Genomic DNA, 13,852 nt, shown 5'->3' with positions numbered 1-13,852 from the left:
AGAAAATAAGGTTCATATTGGAGTTAATGTACTAGAGGTTAGTTGGTGCTTGAATTAAAACATACATCTCACGCACGCCACGCTGGAACGTGTCATGACGTCCAGCTCGATAACTAGGTCGCAGCTGTAACGTTAACTGACGAGGTGCCTTGACAAATCAAGCAAACCGTCACCAACAAGCAACGAAAAGTTATCCTGGCCAGACAGCAGTAAACTAACCCATGTACATCACGAACATGTTGAGAATGCATCAGAGAAATGAGTACACAGCATTTGCAAAACATGCGTTTTATCGATTTGTTATGCATTTGGTAACTAACTTAATATGTGGTTGTTATCTTCCAGTTTTGACAGATGCATGGAGGACACGGCTGGCTAACTCAATCTCAGTTCAACAACACTGTTCGCACGTGCCATTTTTATAGAAATGGACGACAAAATTGACGTGCACTTACTGTCAGAATAGTGTAATTTTGCTGCGCTGATAAAAGTCGACCAAGGTTTGCACAGGAACGTATCCGGATTTGGTAGTTGGCGATCCAATGTCGCCATTGCACTTCCTTCTTGTTGCTTGCTTTTTTCCCTCTCCTTCGCAGTACGCTAAACGAGACAAGCGGAACACCTGACGTCATTTTCGTCACGTTCCGTCTTCGCTCGGCCTCTGGCGGCAAGGAGTTGAAAGGTTGCAAAGGGGTGTGTGGGCCTCTGAAGTTCACACGTTTGTTTTTCTGATACATAAATGACACGTGTGTTGTTGTTTTTCTCAAAATTGCATTTCACCCATTGTTGATTTGCTGAAATATATTCCGATGTCTTACATATTCAATATGTTTTAGTTAATGTTTCAGTAACAGTAGAAGATTTTAGGCTGGCAATAGCCAAACTACAGCACATTTGACCAATATATGAGCAATATTACAGTATAACACAGTACAACAACGTGCAGTCGTTGTGAAGCAGCAATATCCTAGTCGGTCAATAATACATTTTACTACAGACAAGAATATTGTACACTTTTGCACTACACAAACAAAATACCTTTTGCTGCCCATACACATTATTATATAAAATATCACTTTTGCTGATCACAAATTTGCCATAGGAATCCTATACATTGTTCCAAGAGCTCTTCAGCGCAACAACAAAATATGACTCAGCATTGACCTCTTGTGGTTGGAATTGGAAATTGCGTCTCTACTCAATGATGGACAGACAGTGGCCTACAACATTGGCTCATTGGTATGGTGATGTCGATGTTTGTGAAAATATCCATACAGTCAGTACCCATACATCATTCAACAAGTGATTGTTGGAGAAATGTATGGAAAAATGTGTGGATGAGTGGTCAAACTTGTGTTATAGCTGCAGACTGTGTTATAACATTAGTTATAGGTCAGTGATAGTAGGTTGGTGTTGAACAGGAACCAAAGCCAATAAGGCCGCATGACTTCAGCACGTGTCAGTTTGGACTACCACAGACCACATGACTGAGCATGTAACAGTGGTTCTCTAGCTGCAGGACATCACTGGGAGGAATACTTGAGCCATGTTCCAATAGGCTACTATAATATTGCATAATTTCATCCTTCCGTGAGGTAATTGTCACCCTCAAAGACAGTCTGGTAGGTCTAAGCAATGATCACATAGATTTAAATGATCCAGTCATGTCAGGTGAGCACTTAAAGGAAGGGAGGAATGATGCATTAAGGATGCCAGTGATCAGCTCAGACACACCGGAGCAGCGTTACCAGATCATATCCTGTTTGTTCTTCAGACAAACGGTAAACAGTGAGGTCACTAGACAGACCATGAAACAAAAGCTGCATTATGTCTTTGGGGTCAGAAATCTCCCGCAACCTCCCCAGTATGGCTTGTAAAAGAAGTAAATATTACCAGAGAGAGAGACCCATTCTACTTTTATACAAAACGAGAGAATGTAGGAAATGCATGGTTTTTTATTCCAAAAGAAAGTAGACATTCATAATTCGCATGTTGTGGAAAGGACAGCTCCGTCTCTCTCCACAACGGGGCAGATACATACAGATCCTCCATGAAGCTAAAGTTGGTCTGATGACTACAAGAGGAAGACAGAGGCATAACCAGGATACCAGACATTACAAACACACATGCACACACTCAACATTGGTCTTCCATACATACACAAGCACTTCAAGTTACACTTTTATAAGATCAAAGGTAATAACAGAAAATAGATCAGAAATGCAAAGGTAATGGCAGGGAATAATAATTCATTAAGCAATCTAAAAATAATTTTAAAAAACAGGAGATTTGAAGACATAAAGCCAGCACATGCACACTTTCTTAGTGGCTGAGGTTTAACAAACAAGATAATACAAAGTACAAAAACCATGGCAGACTAAAGAACATCATTTTTTTTAAATCAGTCTTCGCAACAGAAGATGATATTGAAAGATACAAGATCAAGACTGGAAAGTTCTACTTATTTTCAAGTGAAACAAACATTGAAATGTATATATATATATATATATATATATATATCAAATTTAAGAAAGCATATGGCCAGCAGTACAGTCAGAGACACATGCATCCTTGTGTTAACAGTGTGAAATGGCTAGCTAGTTAGTGGTGCGCGCTAGTAGAGTTTCAACTGGTGACGTCACTCGCTCTGGGACCTTGAAGTAGCTGTGGAGCGATAGATAATGATGCTTCGTGGGAGGCAGTTGTTGATGTGTTCAGAGGGTCACTGGTTCGAGCCCAGGTTGGGGCGAGGAGAGGGACGAAAGCAAGACTGCCACACTTGGCAAAAAGAGGCAAGTGAGGACAGATCAGGATTCCTTCTAGTCTATGAGGCGAAAGGACACATTGTTTAAGAATCTGAATTATCCCAGGTTAGGGTTTGGTAGAAATGCCCAGAACAAAGACACTGTAGTTGCCGGTCAAAGTGCACAAATGCTGTCAATAAGTCTGTACCACAGCTTAGGAGAAAATACCAGGGGTTCGTGAGATTTACTGGTAAGTGAAGGCACCGGTTTAGAAGTTAAAGAAGGCACGAGGAGAGAAAGCATTAGCATGCTAAGGCACAGAAAGGCATGGCCCAAAATTGGGACCGGTATTGAAGGCACAGATATATTCGACAAAGCATAGATATTGATAACTAAGGCACAGTAAAAATATGGCCGTTTCCACCCAGACAATCAGCAGGCAAGATGAAGCTGCCTATTACCATAAAACTTATAGTGTATCCATCCAATCCTCTCAGAGCTACAGGAGTACTTAGGGTGTGTAGGGGCTATTTTGGCCATTGGAAGTGGAGTAGAGTATTAGATAGCAGCAGGGACTTGTTGACCACGCCCGGCCCCAGCCCCCTGCCGGGCAGTGTACTTCTGAGAGTGGCAGCGGGTCTCCTTGTACACAATCCAGGCGTTCCCAGCCCACACGATCAGATTCAGGTACCCAAACACCTAGAGGAGATAGGCAGAGATTGCTTTAGTCAGAGTGAGACCAAGAGTGGTCAAACAGAAGTGAGCATGGCAAACACAGTATTTCTGTTGGATGTGCAGAAAAACTGTTACATTTCACCTCTTCTTAAATCTATGTGCGTATCATGCAATTCAAGTGAATGTGAACTTGATACATTCTGATGAACAAGCATCGTCTATAAGAAGTTTTTTTTTTTAAACGGTCGAGTTACTCACCACAGAGACATTGAGGGTGCGCATGTTGGCGAAGTCAGTGACCTCGCAGGACACGTCGCTCTCCTTGCAGAGTGCCAGTGTGGAGGTGATGTCCGCCGTCCCGGTGGCATCCTTCACGTTCTGCAGCCCCTTGGCCCATGCTGAGGAACACACTAGCCACAGGAAGGCAATCGCTGCCGTCAGACCAAAATCCTGGGGGGAGAGAGGGAAGAGGAAACCCAAGTCATCCTCCCTCACTTTGTCCTCGTGTGAACCACTTTGCTTCAGCATGGTTTCAAATGGACAAGGGAGTACATTCAATTGTAGCCTGATCCCTGATCTGTTTGTGATGCCTTGCTTGGCGTGACAATGACCAAAAGGAGTTATCAAGACAGAATAAACAGTTGTAGGACCACACCAAATTAATTGTTCACATCCTACTGGAAGATGTGCATGAATAACTCAAGAAATTGGCTTAAAAACACTGCTCAGCGGTCGTCGTCACCGGTCTACTAGCTGCCACAGATGATTTTTCCCTTTTCTGTTGGTTTTGTCTGGATTGTTTTCACCTGTTTCTTGTTAACCGTTTATTCAGGGCGATTTAAGCCTTCAGGTCTGCTTTTGGGGCGGCTTGTATATTTTGCTGTCAGTGGAGGTTCGTGTTTTATGGCTTACGGTTTGTTTTCGTTCCTGTTTTTGTGGTCATGTGTGCCTGTTGTTTTTGGCTTGACCCATATTTGGAATAAACATTCTCCTTTGGAACGTTGCTCTCTGTGCTTGACCCCACACCCACCAATCATAGCTATCCTGACACATGTGACTAACAGAAATGTAATAATGTGTTCCTAAACAAAGGGGGGGGGGGGGTCAAAATCAAAAGTAACAGTCAGTATCTGGTGTGGCCACCAGCTGCATTATGTACGGCAGTGCATCTCCTCCTTATGGACTGCACCAGATTTGCCAGTTCTTGCTGTGAGATGTTACCCCACTCTTCCACCAAGGCACCTGCAAGTTCCCGGACATTTCTGGGGGGAATGGCCCTAGCCCTCACCCTCCGATCCAACAGGTCCCAGGCGTGCTCAAAGGGATTGAGATCCGGGCTCTTCGCTGCCCATGGCAGAACACTGACATTCCTGTCTTGCAGGAAATCACTCACAGAATGAGCAGTATGGCTGGTGGCATTGTCATGCTGGAGGGTTATGTCAGGATGAGCCTGCAGGAAGAGTACCACATGAGGGAGGAGGATGTCTTCCCTGTAACGCACAGCGTTGAGATTGCCTGCAATGACAACAAGCTCAGTCTGAATATGCTGTGGTACACCGCCCCAGACCTTGACGGACCCTCCACCTACAAATTGATCCCACTCCAGAGTATAGGCCTCGGTGTAACGCTCATCCCTTCGACGATAAACACGAATCCGACCACCACCCCTGGTGAGACAAAACCGCGACTCGTCAGTGAAGAGCACTTTTTGCCAGTCCTATCTGGTCCAGCGACAGAGGGTTTATGCCCATTAAGCGACGTTGTTGCCTGTGATGTCTGGTGAGGACCTGCCTTACAACAGGCCTACAAGCCCTCAGTCCAGCCTCTCCCAGCCTATTGTGGACAGTCTGAGCACTGAGGTTTTGTGCGTTCCTGGTGTAACTCGGGCAGTTGTTGCCATCCTGTACCTGTCCCGCAGGTGTGATGTTCGGATGTATCGATCCTGTGCAGGTGTTGTTACACGTGGTCTGCCACTGCGAGGCCGATCAGCTGTCCTTCCTGTCTCCCTGTAGCGCTGTCTTACGCATCTCACAGTACGGACATTGTAATTTATTGCCCTGGCCACATCTGCAGTCCTCATGCCTCCTTGCAGCATGCCTAAGACACATTCACGCAGATGAGCAGGGACCTTGGGCATCTTTCTTTTGGTGTTTGTCAGAGTCAGTAGAAAGGCCTCTTTAGTGTCCTAACTTTTCATAACAGTGACCTTAATTACCTACTGTCTGTAAGCTGTTAGTGTCTTAATGACTGTTCCACAGGTGCATGTTCATTAATTGCTTATGGTTCATTTAACAAGCATGGGAAACAGTGTTTAAACACTTCACTACAATGAAGATAAGTTATTTTGATTTTTACGAATTATGTTTGAAAGACAGGGTCCTGAAAAAGGGATATTTCTTTTTTTGCTGAGTTTACATACATCAGACATAAAAAAAGTCAGGACATACAGTCACATTTTATTGATGTCAATGGGAGACTTCTGTTATTCAAAACTGATTAGCAGTATATATTCAGGAACAAATTACCATGTCGAATCAACCAAATCAAGGACAAACGTTTTCTGATACACTTGGAAAAATGGACAGCTGATATTTGGTTTAAACCTAAACTTAGAACCAGGGGTTGGAACCGGTTCAAGGAACAGAACCCAAAACGGTAAAATAATGACATTTTTCAAGGAACAGAACCAGAACCGAGAACGAAGGTCATCTAATACGGTTCCGGAACAGAACTGTTATTTTAAAAGCATGGGAACCAGTTAATAATGTTCTGGGCATTTTCTTTCAGTTCCACAAAAATCGAAACAAAGTGCCTATGCAAAGCCCTCCCTCTGCCACTCATAAATTTAGTGTCTGCCTGCCTGCCAGCTGAAAATCTTTACGTGTGTGTGTGTGTGTGTGTGTGTGTGTGTGTGTGTGTGTGTGTGTGTGTGTGTGTGTGTGTGTGTGTGTGTGTGTGTGTGTGTGTGTGTGTGTGTGTGTGTGTGGGTGTGTCAGCTAACTGCCCCTTCCCTCGCTTCAAAACAGTCTACTGTAGCTACTGACGTTACACGAGTGTTTCAGAAATTAGGGAGAGAGATTTGTAATTTTCAATGCTAGTCAAGGATACTATAGTTATCACGTTTCACATTGGATTTATTAACAAAAAAGGTAAGACCTGTTCTTGTGCCGCTCTGCTACACAAACTTGTCTAGCTCTCAAAAACTCTAGGCGGCATTATGGGTAATGTATTGGAACTGAGAGTCATGGTCAAGGGCTAGCTCTGGTCCAACGTTAGTCCAACGTTAGTTAAGCCAACTCTCTGAAGTTCAAAGACATTCAAAGTTCCTTCATAGATGTCACTCCTCCTAGGTATAATTCTATGGGCCTAATTCAGATTATACATGTCGTAACAACAAGATGCCCAGCGCTTTATGGCCAGCGCTCTTCTCACGGGTAAAGTTTCAGTCGCATATTACACCCTACTTGTCTGTCCACTACATGTACATATTGTAGATGCCTGCTCCATAACAAGCTGCTCTATCTATTGGTGAAGTCATTTAATGTCAAGCTAAATGTAGATTTTAAAATGATTTCAGAGGTTTAAAAAGAAATTATACAAACCCTAACTTTTTGGGGTGTTTGAACCGGTTTAGAACTTTATTTTGTTGGAACAGTGGAACGGATTTTTTTTTTTTTATGGTTCTGTTCAGAACGAAACGATTGGAAAAATATTTTTTGTTCAAACCCCTGCTTAGAATGTCAACTCTCATCAAAGAGAACTACACCCTTGAACCGTATGTCTATCTGAATCTAACAAAAAGCCAAAGGTCAGTTCCAGCCCCCTCCCTCTGGCTATAGAGATGGGTAGATCTAACAGATTGCCTGAAGAAAAGAGCACTTGCCTAATGTGTGATCTTGGGGAAATCTAAAACAAAATCCAGGTTGTGTTTTATTGCCCTCTGTATATTAATCTCAGATGTTCTGAGACATTCTTTTGTGTAACATTTTTGGTGATAACCGTGAAGTATTCTGGTTACGAGACAAGCAGAGGCTTAAATTTAGTTTCAGACAGGATGTGTTTGAGATTGAAAAGTTTGTTCACAATGCCTAGAGGAGAAGGAGAAATGTACTGTTTGTGTAGTGTGGCTGGATGGTAGCTGTACTTGCTATGATTATTGTATGCGTATAATTTGTTAAATATTCTTTTGATTTGAGTACAAGGAAAATGGTACTCTGTATAGCAGTGTCTTGTAAGCCCATGTGGGCTGGGCAACAGTAGGTGTATGACACTTACATAAATAACATCAATCAAAATCAAATCATATCAATCATATTCATTTCAAGTCACGTATGAGAATCTCAATCTGGTTTTGTCCCTTTACTTTCCCAATACTCACAAACATAGGGCCGAAGTCAGAGTCCTTGTACACGTGCATGTAGCCCAGGTAGACGAGCAACGCCACTATAGAGTACAGGAAGCAGATGATGGCCACGCCCACAAAGAACTGGGCCGAGGAGGCGGAGTCTCCCACCAGGTGGGTGACGGGCACAGAGTGGTTACACAGAGTGGTGTTGCTCTCCACTAGAGCAACCAGGTTTAACCTGGGGACACAACGCAGCTTAACACTTCAGTGTACATCTCTACGTGATATAGCAGAGTTATCCAGAGTATTTCTGTAAGAGATCAATGTCACACTAAATATACTGAACAAAAATATAAACGCAACATGCAGCAATTTCAAAGATTTTACTGAGTTACAGTTCATAAGGAAATCAGTAAGTTTAAATAAATTCATTAGGCCCTAATCTATGGACTTCACATGACTGAGAATACAGATATACATCTATTGGTCCCAGATACCTTTAAAAACAAGTTAGGGGCGTGGATCAGAAAACCAGTTCGTATCTGGTGTGTCTACCATTTGTCTCATGCAGCGCAACACATCTCCTTTTCAGGCTGTTGATTATGGAATGTTGTCCCAATATCCAGCGGAGTTGCTGGATATTGGCAGAAACTGGAACGCGCTGTCGTACACGTCAATCCAGAGCATCCCAAACATGCTCAATGGGTGACATGTCTGGTGAGTATGCAGGCCATGGAAGAACTGGGACATTTTCAGCTTGTGTACAGATGTTTGTGACATGGGGTGATGGCGGCGGATGAATGGCACGACAATGGACCTTAGGATCTCGTCACGGTATCTATGTGCATTCAAATTGCCATCGATAAAATGCAATTGTGTTCGTTGTCCGTAGCTTATGCCTGCCCATACCATAACCCCACTGCCCCCATGGGACACTCTGTTCACAATGTTGACATCAGCAAACCGCTCGCCCATACAACGCCATCTGTGGTTGTGAGGCCGGTTGGAAGTACAGACAAATTCTATAAAATTATGTTGGAGACGGCTTATGGTAGAGAAATTAACATGACATTTTCTGGCAACAGCTCTGGTGGACATTCCTGCAGTCAGCATGCCAATTGCACGCTCCCTCAAAACGTGAGGCATCTGTGCCACTTTGTTGTGTGAGAAAACTGCACATTTTAAAGTGGCCTTTTATTGTCCTTGGCAGAAGGTGCACCTGTGTAATTATCATTATATTTAATCAGCTTCTTGATATGCAACAACTGTCAGGAGGATGGATTATCTTGGAAAAGGATAAATGCTCACTAACAAGGATGTAAACAAAGTTGTGCACAACATTTTAGAGAAATAAGCTTTTTGTGCATATGGAACATTTCTGGGATCTTTTATTTCAGGTCATGAAACATGGGACCAATACTCCCCCATGTTGCATTTATATTTTTGTTCAGTGTACTTATACCCAGGGGATATAGAATGACAATAGCAAGAGGAAAGAATGGAGACTTTTATTGTCAACATTTCAGCTGCTAATCATCCTGATTGACAATTAAAAACTATTCATTGTGTCATCTATTTTAACCTGATACATCTTCACTGTACAGGTCACTTCCTGTTTGTGTCATACTACACCTGGAATAAACCCCAGTCATTACACTGCACACGAAAACACTCATCCAGATTAATGGAGGAAATAATCAGTTGAGGTCATGGGGTCAAGTTGTTTCCTCCACCACGAACATCCTTCTACAGATGATATCTATACAACAACTTCCTTCCTAGTTCCAGCAGGATATCTGATAATACATCAAGGCATTTCAAATATTTCAAAAGGGGTCTTTTTTGCAGTTGGGTCTAAGCGTTGTATGGGTTATCAAACACAGTAACACAGAGAGAGAGAGAACTGACTGACACCCACCTGAAGGGATAGCTAAAAGTAGCATTCAGTGTCTCGTTCCTTCCTTCGCTGCAGAAGAGTGACACGATAGTCCTTCCAGAATACCCCCCACAGCTCCCAAATGCAAAGATGGCTGTCAGCTGTTTAAAACAGAGAAAGAGAGAGAGAGATTGAGAGAGATATCACGTAAACTGTTTTAGCTGAGCAGGGAGAAGGGAGAAACATTGCTTACACTGAACATACTGTGAGATACTGTAGTACACCAGCTCAGGGGGGGTGTTTGGATAAACGGACTGAAAGAATTGAAGAGACTGCATGCAGCATCACACCCAACAGCAAGCTTGCCAAGAGAAAGAAGGATCTAACGGTGTACATAAAGATCTGTTTTGATCCTCTTCTCGTTCTCTCTGCTGCAATCCATGTGGTTCTCTGTTGATGCTCTCGCTCTCTCTCGATGTAGGCTATTAGATCAGTGTCTAGGGGGAAACGTAATGCTACTTTGTGACTGTGCCTCCATTTTGCTTCCGGAGAGGCCCTTCTTTCTCACCCTTCTCCAGATGTTTTCATTTCACAGTGTGGAAACTTCCTGTTGGCTGACAACCTCATTGCAGCAACTTGTGCCAATTAACATCTAGTGAGCACTGCAAATGCACAGACAGAGACAACAGCCTGCTATGGTCAGATGACTTGGGTGACTGGGGTGTTGCTGCCTGTCTGGTTGCTGCCTGTCTTGCCTGCAGCCTGTATCTTGAAGGATTTGCACAGTGAGAGTGAGAGAGAGAGAGAGAGAGAGAGAGAGAGAGAGAGAGAGAGAGGGAGAGAGAGAGAGAGAGAGAGAGAGAGAGAGAGAGAGAGAGAGACAGAGAGAGAGAGAGAGATAAAGAGAGAGAGAGAGAGAGAAAGAGAGAGAGAGAGAGAGAGAGAGAGAGAGAGAGAGAGAAAGAGAGAGAGAGAGAGAGAGAGAGAGAGAGAGAGAGAGAGAGAGAAAGAGAGAGAGAGAGAGAGAGAGAGAGAGAGAACAGCTGAATTGTTAACCTAATTTCCTCCTGCATGGCTACACAGGATTCCTTTGACCGAGTTATGCAGGCAAGTCGGTTAAACTTGATTAATGAATGCTCTCCAAAAGCATGGCTTCTCAGGACAACATGGTTTCCAAAGTGGAAGGAATGTAACCCTGTCCTAAAAACGATATCACACCACTTCAGTGCTGATTAACTCTCTAAAAGTCTAAACCCACTACCACTACAGCCCATAGAAACGCATTGATAACACATTCATGACAAAAAATGAATCAAACAGAATAAGGTTTTGAAGTATATGTCCTTTATCTAGAAGATACAGCCTAAGAAAGCCCAGGAAATATGTGTTTTTTGGACACATATTTAACCCCAAAACGACATCCATACTTCCATTCATTTTTTAAACTGGCACCGGGTTTGGAGGTTCAGACAGAGAGGTTTGGAGGTTCAGACAGAGAGGTTTGGAGGTTCAGACAGAGAGGTTTGGAGGTTCAGACAGAGAGGTTTTGAGGTTCAGACAGAGAGGTTTGGAGGTTCAGACAGAGAGGTTTGGAGGTTCAGACAGAGAAGACCGATATTCGGAGATGGGGATGGAGTAGATTGAGACGCATCCCAGATATCTCGAGGTTAAATGGACAGATTTTGATGAGGATTTGTCTATTATGTTCCTTAGATTGAGTCAGTAGGGTGCGTTAATATGGTCTCAAGGATTTTTAAGTTCTGCAAAAACATGTCAGCTTGATTGGGTGCAATTTTAATTTTAATTTAATGGCACAGAGCTTCCTGGCCCCAGATCTGCATGTTCCCTTCAAGATAATGATTGTATATGCTGGGTAACATTTAAGTGAATTATTAATGAGACATGAATTAATGTATAACACCTCTTGCCTTTCATTTGAAAGGCAGGAAAATGTTTTTGAACAGGGACATTTCAAAACCATGCCAGTACAAACTGATCCAGCCCCTAGCCCGCTACTCTAACAGACTTTGCTGAAATGGAGAGTTGAATGAATGTCATACTGTAGGCTATCATTATTTTGTCATTGCAGAATCAGGAGAAGAGAGACTGACAAGACAAAACTGTGACCCAGTAGTTTATGAAAAAACTGATGAAAGCTTGTGTGGTTTGCTCCAACATGCAATACGATTGAAATGCAACAAAAAGCATGATATACAGTATATGTCTTTTCTATTTGATTTTATCAGGCCACAGCCCCGAACTAAAGTGAAAAATCCCTCGGCTATTAGAACTGTTGAGGTGCATATTTTCTCCAGTAAGATTCTGGACAGTGTAGCCTACTTACCCATTCTATAAATTTGATGAATCCCAGCGGTTCCTTGAGAGGCGCCAAGTTCAGTCGAAATCCTGTTATCATCTCCCCCGACTCCCCAACTATCTAAATATGATCTGAATGAAAATGAAGTATATGTTGCTAGAAAGTAACGAAACAAGTTTCAATAAGATTGACAGAATGACGTGGTACTGCGCGCAATGGCTTTGTGCGCTCTGTTTTGGTGATCCCTGTCCCTCCTACGCAAATGCCGGAGGCTAGAGTAGAAACAAATTATGAAAAAGGGTCAGTTTGCCTTTTTAGATTAATTTTTACTCTCTCGGTAGATAGTTGCAACTTGAATCAACTAGGATTAGGTCGATTTTAAAAAATCCTAAATTGGCTAAACAATTGATAGACCAATGATGGAAAGTAACGGTTCTCTCAACTGCGCGTCTCGAATTTCTTAACACAAAAAAACACTGTGTAAGCCTGCAAATGACTGTCAAAAAAATTATGTCTGTATTCTATTCGCACTAAGCTGCTGAACCTTCGGTCTCTGTTTGGAAAAATCTTCGCTCTCTTGTTGCAAGTTTCTGCTACTCTAGCCTGAAAGCAAATCAAGGCCGTCATTGTAAATACGAATTTGTTCTTTAACTGACTTGCCTTGTTAAGTAAAGGTAAAATACATTTAAAAAATGTTTAAAAATATATATATATTACAACATATTGGATGACTCTCATTCACATTCCATTCACCCAGTTCAATGTAAAATCGATAGGTTTAGGCTACTACATGATACTCACATTTTACTCACATTTTCCCTATACCCATCATGAGGTTGCTGCAACCTAGCCTATGAATGAAAGTGTACAATGTACAGTTGAAGTCGGAAGTTTACATACACCTTAGCCAACTACATTTAAACTCAGTTTTTCACAATTCCTGACATTTAATCCCTGTTTTAGTTCAGTTAGGATCACCACTTTATTTTAAGAATGTGAAATGTCAGAATAATAGCAGAGAAAATTATTTAGTTCAGATTTGATTTCTTTCATCACATTCCCAGTGGGTCAGAAGTTTACATACACTCAATTAGTATTTGGTAGCATTGCCTTTATATTGTTTAACTTGGGTCAAACGTTTTGGGTAGCCATCCACAAACTTCCCACAATAAGTTGGGAGAATCTTGGCCCATTCCTCCTGACAGAGCTGGTGTAATGAGTCAGGTTTGTAGGCCTCATTGCTCGCACATGCTTTTTCAGTTCTGCCCACACATTTTCTATAGGATTAAGGTCAGGGCTTTGTGATGGCCACTCCAATGCCTTGACTTTGTTGTCCTTATGCCATTTTGCCACAACTTTGGAAGTATGCTTGGGGTCATTGTCCATTTGGAAGACGCAAGCTTTAACTTCCTAACTGATGCCTTGAGATGGTGCTTCAATATATCCATATAATTTTCCATCTTCATGTTACCATCTATTTTGTGAAGTGCACCAGTCCCTTCTGCAGAAAAGCACCCCCACAACATGATGCAGCCACCCCCATGCTTCACGGTTGGGATGGTGTTCTTCAGCTTTGCAAGCATCCCCCATTTTCCTCCAAACATAACGATGGTCATTATGGCCAAACAGTTCTATTTTTGTTTCATCAGACCAGAGGACATTTCTCCAAAAAGTACGATCTTTGTCCCCATGTGCAGTTGCAAACCGTAGTCTGCCTTTTTTTATGGCGGTTTTGGAGCAGTGGCTTCTTCCTTGCTGAGCGGCCTTTCAGGTTATGTCGATATAAAACTCATTTTACTGTGGATATCGATACTGTTTCCTCCAGCATCTTCACTTTGCTGTTATTCTGGGATTGATTTGCACTTTTCATGTCAAAGTACGTTCATCTCTAGGAG

The 13,852-nt window shown here is 42.5% G+C and overlaps 2 protein-coding genes across 2 annotated transcripts in view; both read right to left on the bottom strand.

The window, feature by feature from the left end:
- Positions 1-611, bottom strand: part of LOC115106103 (ataxin-7-like protein 1) — a 29,778-nt gene extending 29,167 nt beyond the window's left edge. The window contains 1 exon segment of the mRNA XM_065008181.1: positions 456-611. Within this exon segment, the coding sequence (XP_064864253.1) occupies positions 456-552 (97 nt within the window). The 5' untranslated portion in view covers positions 553-611.
- A 1,326-nt stretch (positions 612-1,937) lies between these two features.
- Positions 1,938-12,419, bottom strand: LOC115106960 (synaptophysin-like protein 1). The gene is made up of 5 exons (XM_029630222.2): positions 11,985-12,419; positions 9,683-9,801; positions 7,798-8,002; positions 3,678-3,869; positions 1,938-3,443 (listed from the first exon to the last, which is right to left on the bottom strand). The coding sequence occupies exons 1-5, from the start codon at positions 12,054-12,056 to the stop codon at positions 3,303-3,305; spliced, it is 729 nt and encodes a 242-aa protein (XP_029486082.1). The 5' UTR covers positions 12,057-12,419; the 3' UTR covers positions 1,938-3,302.
- Positions 12,420-13,852: the final 1,433 nt, after the last annotated feature.

Source organism: Oncorhynchus nerka, linkage group LG23 (assembly GCF_034236695.1).
Source record: "Oncorhynchus nerka isolate Pitt River linkage group LG23, Oner_Uvic_2.0, whole genome shotgun sequence".
NCBI lineage: Eukaryota > Metazoa > Chordata > Actinopteri > Salmoniformes > Salmonidae > Oncorhynchus > Oncorhynchus nerka.
The sequence above is the reverse complement of the archived record's forward strand: the minus strand, read 5'-3'. Positions and strand labels throughout refer to the sequence as shown.

Excerpts from the sequence above, each read along its gene's own strand:
- LOC115106960 (XM_029630222.2), bottom strand. The coding sequence starts at position 12,056 with ATGATAACAGGATTTCGACTGAACTTGGCGCCTCTCAAGGAACCGCTG. Across the intron at positions 9,802-11,984 it reads TCATCAAATTTATAGAATGG|CTGACAGCCATCTTTGCATT; the intron begins GTAAGTAGGCTA and ends TGTTTTAAACAG. Across the intron at positions 3,444-3,677 it reads GCACCCTCAATGTCTCTGTG|GTGTTTGGGTACCTGAATCT; the intron begins GTGAGTAACTCG and ends TATCTCCTCTAG.